The 14936-nt window shown below is 35.6% G+C and overlaps 1 protein-coding gene across 1 annotated transcript in view; it reads right to left on the bottom strand.

Moving 5' to 3' along the window:
- Positions 1 to 14936, bottom strand: part of PRSS12 (serine protease 12) — a 71916-nt gene that overhangs the window by 7513 nt on the left and 49467 nt on the right. The window contains exons 9-11 of the mRNA XM_055274729.2: positions 11306 to 11511; positions 8384 to 8462; positions 7545 to 7667 (exon numbers count right to left, since the gene is read on the bottom strand). Coding sequence (XP_055130704.1) covers positions 7545 to 7667; positions 8384 to 8462; positions 11306 to 11511 — 408 coding nt within the window. The remainder of the gene's footprint in view (positions 1 to 7544; positions 7668 to 8383; positions 8463 to 11305; positions 11512 to 14936) is intronic.

Raw genomic sequence — 14936 nt, 5'->3', positions numbered from 1 at the left:
CCTTGGCCTCCCGAAGTGCTGAGATTATAGGTACTGCACTCGGTCAGTACCTATACTTTTAAAGTTGTCCTAATTTAGGGAAATGTACCAGCTAAACCTAAGCATGCAGTCTCACACTCCTTTAACTCCAATTATTCTTAGAATATATTTTGTTGCTTAGAATTTGAAGAGCATCTGACACAAGATTGGAATAGTTTTCCAACCAAATTTTTGTCTTCTAGTGTCACCTCTCCTAGTGGGTATGATTATATGCTTTAGGGATAACACTTTGGCTGAAGTACTCAATATGTGTGTGGACTTCAGAAGTATCTATTATGGTTCTAGGCTTCTCAAGACAACATATAAAGCAATCCTCTTTTGCAATGTATTTTAAGGTCTTTCTAGTTGAACTTTTGTTACTTTGATAGACTTTATTTTATCCAAAAATGCTTCTAAAACAAACATTTCAGGTTTTGACTGACACATCATTCAGTTGTTTGCTTTGCTGAAATGCCTTCAACTCCCCCTCAAATAAAAATTGGATGAAATTCCCAGACAAGCTTGAGCAAGAGAGGATCTGAGACACAGTAGTTTATTAAAATCCAATGTCCAAGTTTCTCTGAGACTCTGAGGCTAAAGTAAACAACAACAACAACAAATTACTAGAATTAAAAGTAGAATTAATTCAGGTTGCAGGGTCATATTCTTTGTGTTTCTTCTCTACATGGATTCGTCTCTACAGGAAAACAATATTTTACATCAGGCCGTGCACATCTGCTACTACTAAAATCTGTTTTTCCTCTCTCTGGATGAAACTCAAAAAGTAGTTGACTAAAGTTGTTTATGTAAATGGTTGCAATTGCTTACAGAGAAGTAAACCTCAGTAGAATCTTGCATTAGCCCTTACACATAAATACTACGTGTACTACAGAAATAGTTTTAGCATGACTGGTGATATGTGTATTACCAAAGACTATGTTCCCAAGAGCTCTGCTCTACCATATACTATGTCAAGATGAAACATATATTAGACACCTGACACACTGTGTTCTTAAAAAGTAAGTCCCATTACCTCTGTGGCCATCTCTCTAATTAGAAATATCTAGTCATTTCTAACAATTTCCAGCTACTATTGCATTTCTAGGGCAAAAAGTCAATGAGATGAAGTCAGGTAAAGTTATATTCTTGAACAAGTCCACTTGGAGTAAAATTACAGAAATAAGAAAGCCCTTGTTTCAGGTACATTTATTCCTGCAAAATCATGTTTGTTATCAGAATAAGTAATTAAAAGAAATTAATATTCAGGAACTTTTGTCTCAGTTACATTGCTGCACCACAATAGACACGCAAGGTCATTTCATGGTACTTCTAGTTACAATCTAGAATAGAAAGCAAAAATTAGCAGTTTATATTATGTAAGATTCACAAGCCAGTTACAAAAGAACTTAATTCATCAAAGTTTCCACTTCAAATTGCCAACAGGATACTGCATTCCATATGTATTGCATTAACATTAAGAAAAATGTGAAAAATGAGATAGCCTTTAAATAGTGATTTACCAACTACTTCAGGTGTGCTTGTTACATTGGCACGGAAATGTGTGAAAGCTATGAGGGAATAAGAGTTGAGTTATGAAAACTTTGCCAGCCTTCACATAAAGCACCCTTAAAGAGACTACTCCACATGAAATGAGTGTAACTGAGGCTAGTGGCATTATGGCATCAATATGGCAGAGTGGAATTATGGCATTTTGATCTCATCCTCATCAGGCCATCATTCATAGATTATTCTGATACAAAGATTATATAAAACAGTGACTATGCTATGAAGGCAAACAAATAAGCATAAAAAGTTATCATCCTGTATAATAAAATAACACAAATGGTAATAACAATCTATGCCTTATTGTCCAGAAATGGCTGCTCAAGAACACTGGCCTACGTCACTGCAAGAATTAGGTACCAAGGAAGCTCTGATGAACAAGAAATCTTTAGGTATACAGAAGACCAGTAGTTGATAAAGCAGTGGAAATGTCAAAAGGGGGTGAGGGGACGCTAATTTCAAAATATGAAATCCAGTTCCCCTACCTATAGGCCTTATATTAAACTAAGGTATCTTTCACCTGGCATCTAAAAGGACAGGAACCTCTCAGAGCCCTACTACATTGCTTCTATATTACAGTCTCTATTTTGCAAATTTCAGTGTTTCTGATGATGAAAGGAGGATTTGTTTTAAGCAAAAGTTCCTAAATCTAGGAAAACAAAATTTGGAGCTTGTTCTAATCACTATTAACTAGCTGTATGCCTTTTAATAAACTTACTTCAATAAAGATGTGAGCTGTAGCCTCCTTAGGCGCTTCAAACAGGAAGTCTATGAAATCCGGCAAAGGTTAAACACCAAGTCAGAAGGATATATAACACATTTGCAAAGTAGTTTTTTCCCTACTCACATTAAAAGAATCTTGTATTATAGCCAAAGCATATCAAAGCATATCAAAATGCTGCATATCCTCTGCTCTTTAATCAACTATTTTTATCTTAAACTGTGCAAATAATGAGAAGAAATTCCAAATGACATATGGAAGGAATTATCTGTTGATCTAGGTTTAAAAACATCATCATCCTCTAAAAAGTCCAACATTCTTAAATATATTCACTATCTGGCAACTGAGCCACCACTTTCATCATGCAACAATCATTCAGAGTATCTAATATGTGCCAGGTCATACAGTAGACACTTGGTGTATAAACAAAAATGAGACGATTACTGACTTTATGCAATAATCTAGACAGAGCAGGCCAAAGGAGAAATAATGACATGTAAACAAATAAATCCAACAATAACAACAACAACAAAAAAGCCCATCCAGGGAACCCAAAAGTTAAGGTTTTTAACCTCAAGTGCAACTTTTGAGCAATCTTCCTACTTTAATACTTTAAGCCTTGAACTCCTATGACTGTAACTTTTGGCTGAAATTTGAAAGACAAGAAATCTTGAATAACAGGAAGATAATAGATTATTTTGCCTAAATTCAAAGTCCCAAAATAGGCTTCTTCAAGTTCTTTACAGTTTTATACCTTATTCTTCTCCATTAGTAAGTGAAATAAAATCATCCTCAGCTCCCTGCTTTCACCAATACAGTCTTCAATTCTTGCCTTTAAACTCCAACATAAAAATAGCCAATGTTTGTTTTGAATTTTACAGTTTATAAAATACTTTCACATACTTTGCAGATCATTTGTTTCTCACTGTGAAACATTATTATCATCATTTTACAGAGGTAAAATGAAGTAACCCGAGACTCCAAGAGGTTAAATAATTTCTGCAAAGTTAAACAATTAACAATTGGAAGAGCTAGAATTGTAACCCTGGTCTTGGTGGCCAGATCCAAGTCTCCTTCTGTTGTATTGTACCAGGCTCCACTGATTTCTAACAGCCTCTCTACCTTCACTCCCTCCTTTCCTTTTCACCTATTTCTATTATTACAATAATCTTATAACTGGTCTCCCTCCAGTATAAAAGTATAAAATTAGGTCCCTTCCTCACAGTCCCTCCAGTTCCTACTTAAATCATTTGGTAACGCAGACCAATTTGCCAGAAAAAGGCATGTAAGTACAAACATATACAAAGATTTTTTTAATATAATGTCAAGCCCATTCACAGACGCCCCCTAGATTAATAACTTTGCCTTACCCCCTCAGATAGATGCCATAAATCTCCAAATGACTCATCTCCTAAAACTCTTCCTTGATCATCTTTCAAGGCTCAACACTTTAGTGGTTTCCCACTGCCTAGTAAATCAAAGAGAAATCCATAACCCTGGCATCCCAGGCCATTCTCGTCTCTCTCTTCTAAGCTCACTAACAAATCCCAGATCCTGTATTCCAGGTAATAATTGCCATCCTTCAAACATAGCTTTTGCTTTCTCACCACAGTACTCTAAACACTACATCTTATCTACCACCAGCCTCTACCTTCACATGAACCTAACCTCTCTCTGCTTAAACAGACTCCTTAACAGAACTCACTTTTCCTCCCACATATAGCCCATTCCATCTTTGAACTGTCCTCGTGTCAAAGAAATAAAAAATAAACAACAGAAAACTCTTTTTTGTGTTAAAACAAAAATTATCTTACCTCCCTTTAACATTTGTGGTATCTTCAAAAGCCAACAAATCTAATCCAACCCCACACAATCTTTCCTTTCTGCTTGCCCTTCTTAGAGCACCATGTCCTTTTCTCATCGTGTGGCACACAGAACTGAGCACAGTTCTCTCTGTTTGATGGAAACAGTGCTTTTCTCCCTGACAGTCGCCAGAGCACAGAAAGACTGAATAGCAAGGTTCTTCACTGCTTTGTCTGGACACCGTTCATCAGTGCTACCCAAGACTGAATTAATTGCATGGGCAACCATATTGTATTGCTGAGTCTTACTAAAGTTGCAGGACGCTAAAACCAGTGAGTTTTTCACTTGCGCTGTATTTCAGCCAAATTTCCTGGAACTAAAGGCAGCATTTTATTTTATCCTTATTCCATATTGCTTGTTAGAACTAGCCTATCAAGATATTTTGCCAGGTGAGGAGAGGGAACTTAGAGGACCAGTCATTAAGTGCAGCAAACCACGATGACAAGCGTATACTTACGTAACAAACCTGCACGTTCTGCACATGTATTCTGTTTTTTTTTTTTTTAAGGAATTTTTAAAAATTGGTCTTCCCATATATGAAAAAAAAAGATATTTTGCCATCATGATCCTACCTTCCAACATATTACTTGTCCCTCCCCTTCTTCTGGCACCCAAAAATATAATCAATTTACCATCAGTGTTCTTTATCATTTTAGCAATTAATATGTTGAACATGACAAACATAAGCGTCTGTCAATTCTATGTATCTTCCCCATCATCATTCTTTAACTATCTCTCCTCTAAGCAAGTGGGTCTCAACCTAAGCAACTCCTGGGTCTCATCTCCAAAGATTCAGCAGATTTAGAGCAGGGGCTCAGGAACCTGGACTATTAACAAGCTAAATGAATCTAACATTGCGGTAAAAATATCTCACTTTAAAAATAGTGCCCTAAACTTTATCTGGTCATATCAGCAAAGTCAACGTCTCCTTCCTCTCAGTTCCTATAACTACATAGTAGCAAGGATTCTATCTGACTTGTTCTCCACTATATCTCTAGTACATAGCAGGTGCCTGAGAACATTAAGGCTCAATAATTATTTGTTAAGTGAATGAGTTAATATGATCTTTATTGTTTATGCCACTCAGGTAACACAGGAATGTGTTAAACCCACTAGTAAACAGGTGGACTCTGAAGCTCAATTATATCCCCAAATGGCCACTGTTATGTAAAATATAGGTTTGGTCAGGCTGGGAAGGCAAGGCGGATGGATCATTTGAGGTCAGGAGTACAAGACAGCCTGGCCAACATGGTGAAACCCCGTCTCTATTAAAAATACAAAAATTAGCCAGGCATGGTGACACACACCTGTAATCCCAGCTACTCAAGAGGCTGAGGCGGGAGAATCCTTAAACCTGGCAGGGCGGAGGCTGCAGTAAGCCAAGATCGTGCCACTGCACTCCAGCTGGGGCAACAAAGTGAAAGTCCATCTCAAAACATAACAATAATAGTAAATAAATAAATAAATAAATAAATAAATAAATAAATAAATAAAATACATATTCTCTGCAGCACCTTGAATGTGGAAGATGACTGCACAAATATTTACTGAAGTACAAAAATGGAAGAAAACAGAGATCCTAGGAACAAGGATATATGAGAACTTGGCATATGACAGCATAATCAGTGTGTAAAGACTAGAATATTTAATAAAAAATGCTATGAACACTATCCATAAAGAAAAGTATAAGATTAGGTCCTTTCTTCATACCATATACTATAAACAAAAATAAACTGGAAAAATTAAACTTCTAAATATTAAAAGCAAAACTATAAAGGTAATTTTTAGGAAAAAAAATAAGAGAATATCTTCACCAAATGGGGCAAAGATTTTTTAAGTAAGAAATACAAAGCTTTTGTAAAACTTTTAAGAAAATGATGACACTTTTAAATATATTAAGATAGTTTTGTAAGAAAAAGACCATAAACAAGTAAAAGGACATGGTCCAGACTAGGAAAAAGTACTTGTAACACCTAACAACAAAGACTTAGCACACAAAACATATCCAAAAGTTTAAAAAATCAATTATAAATAGACAAATAGCCCAATACAAAAACAGGCAAAGTATATGAACAAAGAATTCATGAAAGAGGAAGACATTGGTCAGGGAAATACAATTAAAAAGAAACCCCAAAACTTTCTGATTGGCAAAATTTTTAAATTTTGGTAGTATCAAGTTTAGGTGGAGTCGTGAGGAAACAGGAACTTACACATTGCTGGGTTATCAACTGACACAATTTCTTCAAAGGATAAATTGGTAAGGCTTGAAAAATTGAAGGGAATCCATATTCCAGGACCAAGAAAAATGTCCCCACGTGCACACACCCAGTGAGACTTGTACCTGGTTGTTTATTGCAACATTGTTTTCTATCAATGAAAGAATGGAAAGCAGCTAACTATGCAGCAACAGGGGAATAAATAAACTAGTTCAGTCTTTCAATAGCAGTTAAAATTCATACAGCAGTTAAAGTGAATGAACAAATCTGCATAGACGGATTACAAGTACATAATGAGGTAAAGGTATGTACCATATGATACCACATAAGAAAAAACAGAAAAATTTCTGCTTGCAAAAGTGTTTCAACAATGTACACATTTTTTTTTAAAACTTCATTGTGACAATGTTCAAAACACAAAATTAAAATATTATAATGAAACTCTGTACTCAACACATTGCTTTAATAATTATCAATATTTTGACAAGCATTGGTATACATATTTAAATACCAAAATTAATGCTGAGGAAAGGGCCATTAACCAAGGCCCACAAAAAAGCACTAAACAAGAGAAAGGAGAGCCGGTTCTATTGCAGGATCTGCCACCATGAGCTCTGTGACTCTGGTGACTCTGCATGACCTCTCCTCTGAACTAGGAAGACTTCAGAAAGGACTGATAAAATGTTTGGGACAAGAAGAAATAATCAGGACTAAACTATAGGAAACCAAGAATGAAACAGATGCAACCTTTCTCAAAGGTACAAAACACCAAGACTCAAAGGATCAAAAACACTACAACTGCATTCCCTACTCCTTATCATTTATAACCAAATAATCCGAGGTCTCTTCTACCTCTACAAAGATATCATTTCAGCCTCAGATATGTTCTTGCGGGGAGCACTGACATTGCTGCCTCCTCTCCAAAAACCCCTCTTCTTCTATTCTCCCTAAATCCAGAGTTTGCTTTAACACCCAGGTAGCAAGTGGCTTTCTAAGGGCTCTCTTTGCTCCTTTTGTCACTCACTCATTCTACAGGGCTGCTGGCATGAGCAGCGAAGGCTCATAGCCTGGCTCTGATACCTTGAGTGCTGTACAGCATGAGGGGATTGGAAGAACTGATGAATAGAAGCTACACTGGGCTGTTTGGGAAGGTGAACACATACCTCTTGAAACAGTGTGCTGCTGTGAGGACCCAGCAGCTACTCAGGAGCGTAGCCCCGCAGAGGAGCCTGCCATCTCCGTGGGATGATTTCAGCCGGAGAGAAACCTGCCAAGGCCAACCACCCCTAAGAAGAAAATGACCTACACATCAATGTCAGTAAAAGGCAAAAAAGCAAAGGAAAGCACTGGTTAAAGCAATGGTTTTAATAACTTTAATGCCTTGCAGGTGGGGGAAAAGGAAAGCAAAAGGGACTCCAGGATACAATCCATTCCTACTTTGAGAAGCAGACCCCACAACTCTGAGCAGGCCCCGGCATCAGCAACTCTGAAGATTTGCTTATAGGCATTTGTATAGATCCCACCTATCTGACACTCTTAGAAACACGTTATCTTCTTTATATTTCATCACTTAAAGTGCAATTTCTCTCCTCACTCTACCTCGCCTATGCAGTCTAAAGAAGTATTTAATAGTTTTCCATTAGTAAATTCTACAAACAAAAAACTTAGATTAAACTGAGTCAAGTCTGAAACAAATACATTCTAAATTAGATGAATCTTTGTAGTTATACATACTTCCAGGTATCCTGTTAAATTATTTTGTTTCTGCCATATAACTTTTCAGCAACACATCTAATCTCTTAAATCAGGCTGGTATAAGAATATGGTCTATACACAGTAAACATAGGTCAAAGGACAGTGAAATTATCAGTGAAATCTGAATTTAGTTTAGAAAATAAAATGAGTACAAGTCCCTTATATAACAGAACATCCCCAGTTTGTAACATTCGATGTATATAAATAATTCTGTAATATAAAAAATCTCTTTTGGAGGAACTTTTACCTTAAAGAATTTTTCCCACCAATGATCCGCTTCTGCCGACGGTGCAGTAATCTCAAGCCACAGACAGATGAGAGGGACTCTGAAGCAGAAATAGGTCATTAATTAAACTATCACATTGCTGACGGAGGGGTAAGATGATAAGTGACATACTCCACTGATGCTTCCTCCTCTATGTCAAAATGCCTTTTCTCTGCAAATTAAAATTTTTCTTGTAACAAAAATAGTTTTCTCATTTGACTAAATGACAATAATTTGCAAGTAGACAAGAAACATTATGAGGTTTCCCATTCTTCACCTCTGAGGGTTCATGGGCTGCTGACTGGTTTGACTCTGTCCAGTACTTTATCCTGGTAGGTGCCTATATCTCCTGCTGCTATTTTGTGTAATGTATGGAACAACATGTATGGAACATTAAACAAAATAAGAGAACTGCAAAGGCAGTAATGGCCTAAATTACTTACTTTCCACACACAACACTGTTCTAAGTCACATATGAAAATGTAACTCAGAAGAGCAAAGCACATTCCCAGGCTAGAATTCTGATCTGAATTTACATTTACTTAGCATGTCAACATACGGAAAGGGTTTGCTAAGCCAATTTAAGTGGTAAACTATGGTTAAGGGTATACAGGCAAACCTCCCAAGGTAACAGACTTCTGTCAAGAACATACAAAAAAGAAGAATTAAATCAAAAATATATGAAAAGGCGGTATATGAAAGAAAGGCAAATACAACAGGTATGACTAATTTTTAAAATACTTGAGAAAATAGGTGAATTTATATAGCGGTACTTTGTTTCTTTGGTTAAATATATGTGTATAAAGTATAGATATGTACTGTTTTTCTATCTAAGTGGAGGAGGGTGGGAACTGTGCCAAGAACAGGAAGACCTAATCAACACTAATGGTCTCTCATAATAACCAGGTAGAAGGGAGCCCAATAGGGAATCAGCAATAGTTATTTCTTGATGGAGAAAGAGGTTCAACAATGTGTACCAAGATGATTAATTTGCCAAATGATCTCAGAGGTATGCTGTCAAACTTTAACCTTCATCTCTTAGAATATGAGTCCTCTAGATGACACTGCAAATTGTAAGATATTAGAAAAAACATAAGTTTCCAATAATGCCCCAAGTTGGATCAATGTATATGATGCCAAGAAAAGGAATGATGTAATGTTTAAAACAAGCAAAATTTTAAGTTTACATCATTCTGGGGCAAAGAATCAGACTGCAAGAAAGTAAACTCTATTTAAAGTCATACAGTATTATTTAAAATTTTTTAAAAGAAAAATGAAGTTCATTTATAAACAGAGTCCATCAGATGACCAATAACCAATGGCTTAAGTTTGAATCACCTTATATATGTCACCAGGTCCTGAGTATCAACATAAAATAAACTGGTTAATATGCCAGATTCTGTAATCTAGCTAGGCTAAGACGAAATCTTTTTACTTGAAGTATGGTAGCACTGCCATAACCATGGAAAGGTATCAAAAAGAATATTGCTATAATTCTAGGAAGGCATTAAAAACAAACATACAAATAACGAATTTTTTATGTTTTTCAACTACTTATGGAATTTCACATAATTCAAAGAATCACTTATATCCCATTTGTAATGGTAATTTAAATTATTAAAGGGAATTTAGCAAATTAAGTTATAATCAGTATTCAGGGGAAAGGGCTGGCCAAATCATTTGCATATATACATATATCTATACACACATTCATATATAAAAATATACAAAAATATGTATATATATTTAATATATATGTATAGAAAATAAAGTGAAAAGGATTGCAAGTGTTCTTTTCACAATCAGAAGCCCCTTAGCAAAGAATCATATTAACAACATCCAATTCATTTATTAAAAGGTGTTAGAAAAAGAGAATGCTCAAATATAGGTGCACCTGATTTTAACAAAATCCAGTGTATCAGAACTATAAACTTTCAATCCAGATAAAGAGGTGACTGTTCTTTTCATAAAATGTACCACAAATTTCTCCAAAATAGCTCATTCTCTCAGTCATTTAAAGAATGTTTCATAAAAATTAAATAGGCCGGGTGCGGTGGCTCACGCCTGTAGTCCCAGCACTTCAGGAGGTTGAGGTGGGCGGATCACCTGAGGTCAGGAGTTCTAGACCAGCCTAGACAACACGTGAAACCCCCATCTCTACTAAAAACACAAAAATTAGCTGGGCGTGGTGGCAGGCGCCTGTAATCCCAGCTATCCAGGAGGCTGAGGCAGGAGAATCGCTTGAACCCGGGAGGTGGAGGTTGCAGTGAGTCGAGATCATGCCACTGCACTCCAGCCTGGGTGACAGAGCAAGATTCCATCTCAAAAAAAAAAAAAGAAAAAAAATTAAATGTACACAGAGCTTTCAAGAACTCTATTCATTTAAAGTATGAAACATTACTGTATCATATGAAAGGATTACTTATCATTTTCCTTAAATTTTTAAATTTCAGAGAATAAAATCTACAAAAGATCATTTTCTTTTTGAAATTCATTTTTAAATATCCTTGTTTAAAATATTAGTAAGACTTTAGAAATGCCTTTAATTCATTTCTATCCTTTTTATGAAGTAAATATCAATCCTGAATCTTCAAAGATAGCAACAAGCATGAGAGCTTTATTACATCCAAAAAAGGAAATACAGAAATGGCTACGAAAGTGAAAAGGGGATGATCCCAGAGATTACAAGGCCCTGTAAATCCACTCCTACCCCTGAACCTTGTTCTACCTGTCAGCCCCACCTAGGCAAGTTTGCCAAGAACTACTGGATCTAAGTAACAGCACAAGACATGGGCCTGTATACGTTCTTGTTGTACTCAATTTCTGTTATCAAAGTACTGCTTATAGTAATGGAATGGGAATTAGTATTCCTTGACTTGTTGAGGGCTCCAGAAGGTGACTTACCTTTATTACTGTTACCTGAGGCCTTCTTGCCAAAATAATCACAAATAACTCCTGCATCTTCACTGTGCCGGCAGTTGTGTCTTCCAATATCTTGCTTGATACAGTCAGCCAAGGACCTCTCATTTCCTGTGCACTTCACATTATCCACATGGATGGGTCCTTTTCCTTCTCCAAAATAAGCCATGGTTCTTGCTCTGGCAGGACCCCTGAAGACAGAACATTCTTAATGATGTGAAGAATCAATCATATATCTGAATAAATCACAACATGTATTCAATTTTATTCCTTAATTTTTACATATTAAAATTAGCATCTGAATGTGCTAAAAACCATTTGTTTCATGACTGTTAAAAAAATTTAAAAAGGTAATAACTATACCTTCTCTGTTGCCATACTCCATAGCTACTTTATTACATCACTTGCCTCTAATTTAGCTTTTTCTAAGAAACTCACATTTAATGGCACATCAAAAAATCATGATAGTCTTTAACTCTTGTTTAAGCAGGAAAAAATCACCTCTAAATTTCTTACCCTCTTAAAGAGTACAATACTCTCTTAATATTGGTAAAATATTGCAAAGAAAATGATGAGATTAAATAATAACCTACAGAGCTAAGAACTAATTTTTTGCCTCCTTTAGAAGAAAAATGTACAATTTTTTTAGGCCGGGCACGTTGGCTCATGCCTGTAATCCCAACACTTTGGGAGGCCAAGGCGGGCGGATCACCTGAGGTCGGGAGTTCAAGACCAGCCTAGCTAACATGGTGAAACTGTTTCTACTAAAAATACAAAAATTTAGCTAGGCGTGGTGGCACGTGCTTGCAATCCCAGCTACTTGGGAGGCTGAGGCAGGAGAATCACTTGAACCCAAGAGGTGGAAGCTGCAGTGAGCCGAGATCCTGCCATTACACTCCAGCTTAGGCAACAAGAGCAAGACTCTGTCTCAAAATAAATTAATTAATTAAATAAAATAAAATAAATTAGCTGGGCAAGTAGTCCCAGCTACTCTGGAGGCTGAGGCGGGAGAATGGCTTGAACTGAGGAGGCAGATTGCAGTGAGCCGAGATCACACCGTTGCGCTCCAGCCTGGGTGACAAGGCGAGACTCCGTCTCAAAAAAAAAAAAAAAAAAAGTCAAATTCTATATATTTATTTACTTTTTTTTAAAGACATGGTCTCACTTTGTCACCCAGGCTGGAGTGCAATGGCGTGATCTCGGCTCACTGCAGCCTTGACCTCTTGGGCTCAAGAGACCCTCTCACCTCATCCCCCCAAGTAGCTGGGACTACAGGCGCATGCCACCACGCCTGGCTAATTTGTTTGTATTTGTAGTAGAAACGGGGTTTCACCATGTTGCCCAGGCTAATCTCCAATTCCTGACCTCAAGCGATCCACCCACCTTAGCCTCTCAAAGTGCTAGGATTACAGGAGTGAGCTACCGCACCTGGCCTAAAAGTACAATTTTTAACAGAGACAGAGAAAAACAGGAATCATGACTAGATGGCAGATTTACTTTTAGTTTATTAATTTTTTTGTTTTAATAACACATTTTAAAGTATGCAAATACAAAAATATTTAAATGAAATAAATATTTCAAACTAACACCATATTTCAACCTCAATTTCTGATAAATTAATGAAATAGTTATCAAAGGCAAAAGCTTTCCAGATGAATTATTGGAAAACTACCCTTGAAATCTCAAGTTAGGGAAAAACTTAATAAAGAGGACATAGAGGGTATAAACTATAAATTTTAAAATTGATAAACAAAAATTAAGAATGTAGCTTTACTAAAAACTACCCTAAGGAAAGTGAAAAGATCAATTTAAAAGTTGATATTTGTAGAAATATATTTGTTGGTGAATATACTTTCTAGTAGAGAAGAATGGCATACGATATACAAAGAAACCATTTAAAAAATAAGTAATCTGTTTTTAACAAAGCTCTAGGTGATTCTTCTGCAGATAGTTCTGCATCAAACTTTGGCAAAGAAAACTAAGTTATTACTCCATTGTTGCACATGTGTTTTAAAATTATTAGACTTCTTACAATTATACATATATCCTTATACATAAATCTTTGTGGGCAGCTTAGATTTCTTCCTAGAAGTTTTATTCCATTTTTTTCTATTTTTTAATTATATAATTTATTGTATTATTCTTTTTTAATTTTATGTATTTATTGTATATCACTGTTCTTGTCTGAAATTTATTTCTGTCTTACTATTAGTGTTAGTAAGAAATCTAGCTTTATTTTTGTCCCTAAAGTAGTTGTCCCAATAACCTGCTGATTTGAAAGGCTTTCTTACTTATCATGCTATATACGCACAAGCCATTTCTTGGTCTTTATAGTTCAGTAATTCACAACCTTGGCTACCCATCAGAATTGCCTTTGAAAACACTTAAAATATAGCAAAACCTGAACCTCATCTCACATGAATTAAAGTAGAATGGGTAGTATTTTTTTAGTTCCAAAATGATTTCAATCTACAACCAAGGTTGATAGCCACTGCTGCAGTGTCACTGACCTCTTTGACTATTCCTGTGCCAGTACCACATGGATTGGATTTCAGATGAATTTGGAAGTCAAATCCCCCTCCCCACCCCATATGCACACCAAGAAAAATGAAAGATTTTTACTAGCACAGTACTTAATGTATAAATTTATTTCCATTTTGTCTTCACATTCAGGATTGCAGTATGTCTGTTCATTGATAAGGTCTTCTAGCTTTAGTAAAGACTTAGGTTTTTCACATAGGTCTCAATTCTCACAAAGTGTATTCCTAGTTTTTGTTTTGTTGTTAGTTTTTGTAACTTCTACAAATCTTTTTTTCTTTTTATTTTCTACTTATCCCACAGGCAGACCATTGCCTTTTAAGCATTTATGTTTTATCTTGCTACATTAATAAACACTAGTTCTAGTCTCTTTCCAGTTGATTCTCTTGGGTTTTCTAGGTGAACAATTATATTATTCATATAAATATTCTGACCCTTCCTTTTCAATACTGATACCTCAATTCTTAAGGCTTTAGTGCAACCTCCAGACAATGCTGTCATTGCAGTAATGGCAGGCACTCTTTTGTTCCTATTTAATGCTTATTTGTGATATAAAATTAAAGCAGTTTAATTTTGTTCTCAGCTTCCTAAGGAATGTTGATTTTATCATGTAACTTTTCAACATTATTAAGATGAACATATTTGTTTAATCATTTATTAAAATTATTGTATATTTATGGGTGACACACTGAATTACATTAATTGAATGCCTCAGTTTGAATCACTCTTACATTCCTACAACAGACTCCACTTATTGGTGGTATATTGCTCTTTTAATACATTGTTGAATTAAATTTGCTAATATTTTGTTAGCAAAATAACTTTGTATGTAGATTAATTAGACTGAGGTATAGTTTTCTTTTTTGTGTGTTTACTTACCTAGTCTTGAAATCAAATTAAATTAGCTTCATAAAATTAATGTAAAGATTTCCATAAGTTTCTTTGCTCTGCAACAATTCATGTAATTCAGAAACTGTCCCTTAAGGACTGGTGAAAAGTCCAGCAAAAAAAAATCAGTCATTTCTTTCATAGCCATTAATCTAATTGGGTTTTCTATCTCCTGTATCAATTTTGATAA

This window comes from Symphalangus syndactylus, chromosome 4 (genome assembly GCF_028878055.3).
Source record: "Symphalangus syndactylus isolate Jambi chromosome 4, NHGRI_mSymSyn1-v2.1_pri, whole genome shotgun sequence".
NCBI lineage: Eukaryota > Metazoa > Chordata > Mammalia > Primates > Hylobatidae > Symphalangus > Symphalangus syndactylus.
Note: the sequence above shows the minus strand (reverse complement) of the source record. Positions and strands in the feature narration are given on the sequence as shown.